Source organism: Cystoisospora suis (assembly GCF_002600585.1).
Source record: "Cystoisospora suis strain Wien I chromosome Unknown contig_6556, whole genome shotgun sequence".
Classification (NCBI taxonomy): domain Eukaryota; phylum Apicomplexa; class Conoidasida; order Eucoccidiorida; family Sarcocystidae; genus Cystoisospora; species Cystoisospora suis.
The window spans coordinates 750-2680 of record NW_027159343.1 but is presented as its reverse complement, the minus strand read 5'-3'; the positions used below and the strand labels follow the sequence as shown (position 1 = coordinate 2680).

At 43.7% G+C, this 1931-nt stretch overlaps 1 protein-coding gene across 1 annotated transcript; it reads left to right on the top strand.

The window, feature by feature from the left end:
- Window positions 1-106: 106 nt before the first annotated feature.
- Window positions 107-1931, top strand: CSUI_010019 (uncharacterized protein; the record flags this gene model as incomplete). The annotated part of the gene is made up of 1 exon (XM_068070126.1): window positions 107-1931. A coding segment is annotated over exon 1 (1719 nt), but the record flags the coding sequence as incomplete, so codon positions are not given.

Sequence of the window (1931 nt, the reverse complement as noted above, 5' to 3'; positions counted from 1 at the left end):
TTACAGAGGTATAGAAAGACCTAGAAGAAAGAAAAGAAGAAGAAAGAAAAGAAGAAGAAAGAAAAGAAGGAGATATTTCAACACGCACGCCTCTACGGGGTGAGAGGAGAGGAGGGAGAAAAGGCGATTTGATATTCCTATCATGCAAGAACGATGAAAAGATCACTTCTTTCTCTTCTTCTTTTCATGGTCTTTCTTCTTGTTCTTCTTCCATGGAGTCAAGTATTAGCGGAAGTCCTTTACGTCGTCGAGACCATCATCTTTCTTTCTCTTATCAAAATTCTTCTTCTTCTTCTCTTCGTCATGCTCTTTCAGCCCGATGTAAAGATCTCGATAAACCAGAAGAAACGAAAGAAGAAGATAAAGACGAGGATTTGAACTTCTCCAGAAAAGAAGAAGAAGAAGGGAGGCGAATCACGGCCGGAGGTGAGTCGCCTCGAGCTGAGAGAGGTGACGAGACAGAGAAGATAGAAGGGAGAAAGAAAGAAGAAGAGAGACGTCAGTTGAGTAGAAAGAGAGCAACGAGAAATAGAAAGACAAGTATAGCTGAAAGAAGAAGAAAGGATGAAGAAGAAGTAGAAGGAAGAAGAGAAGATGAGATAATGCTAGTAGAAAGAGAAGAAGACGAAGAAGGAAGAAGAGAAGATGGCATGATGATGGTAGAGAGAGAAGAAGAAGAAGAGATGAGATATGTCGGAGAAGATAAGAAGAGTGCAGGTCAAGTCTGTTCTCTAGATCTTTCCTTCTCTTTCTCAGCGAATGGAGATCCTTTACAGCATACGAGGAGCTTCATTTCGCCCCCCCATACATTCCTTTCTTCATCTTCATCTTTAGCTGTTCTCTCTCACGAGGACATGTCTACAAGAAACGAAGAAGAAGGAAGAAGAGAAGAGATGCGAGGACAAGGAGAAGGAGAAGAAGAAGAGCAGAGGAGAGGAGAGGGCCGTGCGAATGATGTAGAGAGTCATGAAAACAGTAGAAGAAGAAGAAGAAGAAGAGAGAAAGACCGATTTAGTGCAAAGGGTAGCGTGCTCGAGACGACGCCTTTTGCATGCGGAGAAGACCTCGACCTAACCGATCTTCAGCCTTTACGCTTAGATCGAGTCGAAGAAGAAGAAGAGGAAGAAGAAGAAGAGAAAGGAGAAAAGACGAGAAAAATGAAGATGAAAGAAAGAGAAGATTTGTATGGAGACTTACAGGATGATCGAAGAAGGAATGAGAGAGAAGAGAAAGAAGAAAAAGAAGAGAAGAGAAGACCATCGGTATCCCCTCTTCTATCTCCTGCCATGGCAGGTGTCGCACGACAAAGTAGAAGACAGATGAGTGAAGATGAAGAGAGAAGAAGAAGAAGAATCTTTTTCTCTTCATCTCTCTCCTCATCGAATGGAAATCTGCATCGGGGTGTACATACACTCGAGTCTTCCTCTCTAGATGAAGAGAGCGATCACGACCTCCCTGCTTCTCCTCCTTTCTATCCCTCTGATCGATATCAAGCAGATGACGCACCTCTCCCTCTCCCTCTCGTCCATACGAATTTCCCCCCTCCTCACTCCCGTAATCGACTGACTCTTACTACAGACGAAGACGAAGAAGATGAAGAAGAAGAAGAGGAAGATGAAGAAGGTGAGGAAAGTCAAGAGGAAGGGGTGTCTCTGAAGAGGGAGAATAGGGAGGAGATATCTTTCCTAGGTAAAGACAGGGCACATCGATCACACTATCCCCGCAAACACTCGAAGCAAATTGATCGCCGTCAACTCTTCTTTCTCTCATCCTCTTCATCAGGAATAAGAGGGAATGCATGTGAACTATCTCCTATCGAAATGTTCTTATTAGATATCATGAAAGATCGAGCTCGCAAGATCTCCAATGCCCTTCAGCAAGCCTCTCCTTCTTTTCTTCTCTTATCGAAACTCCAGCAGAGAGAGAAGCAA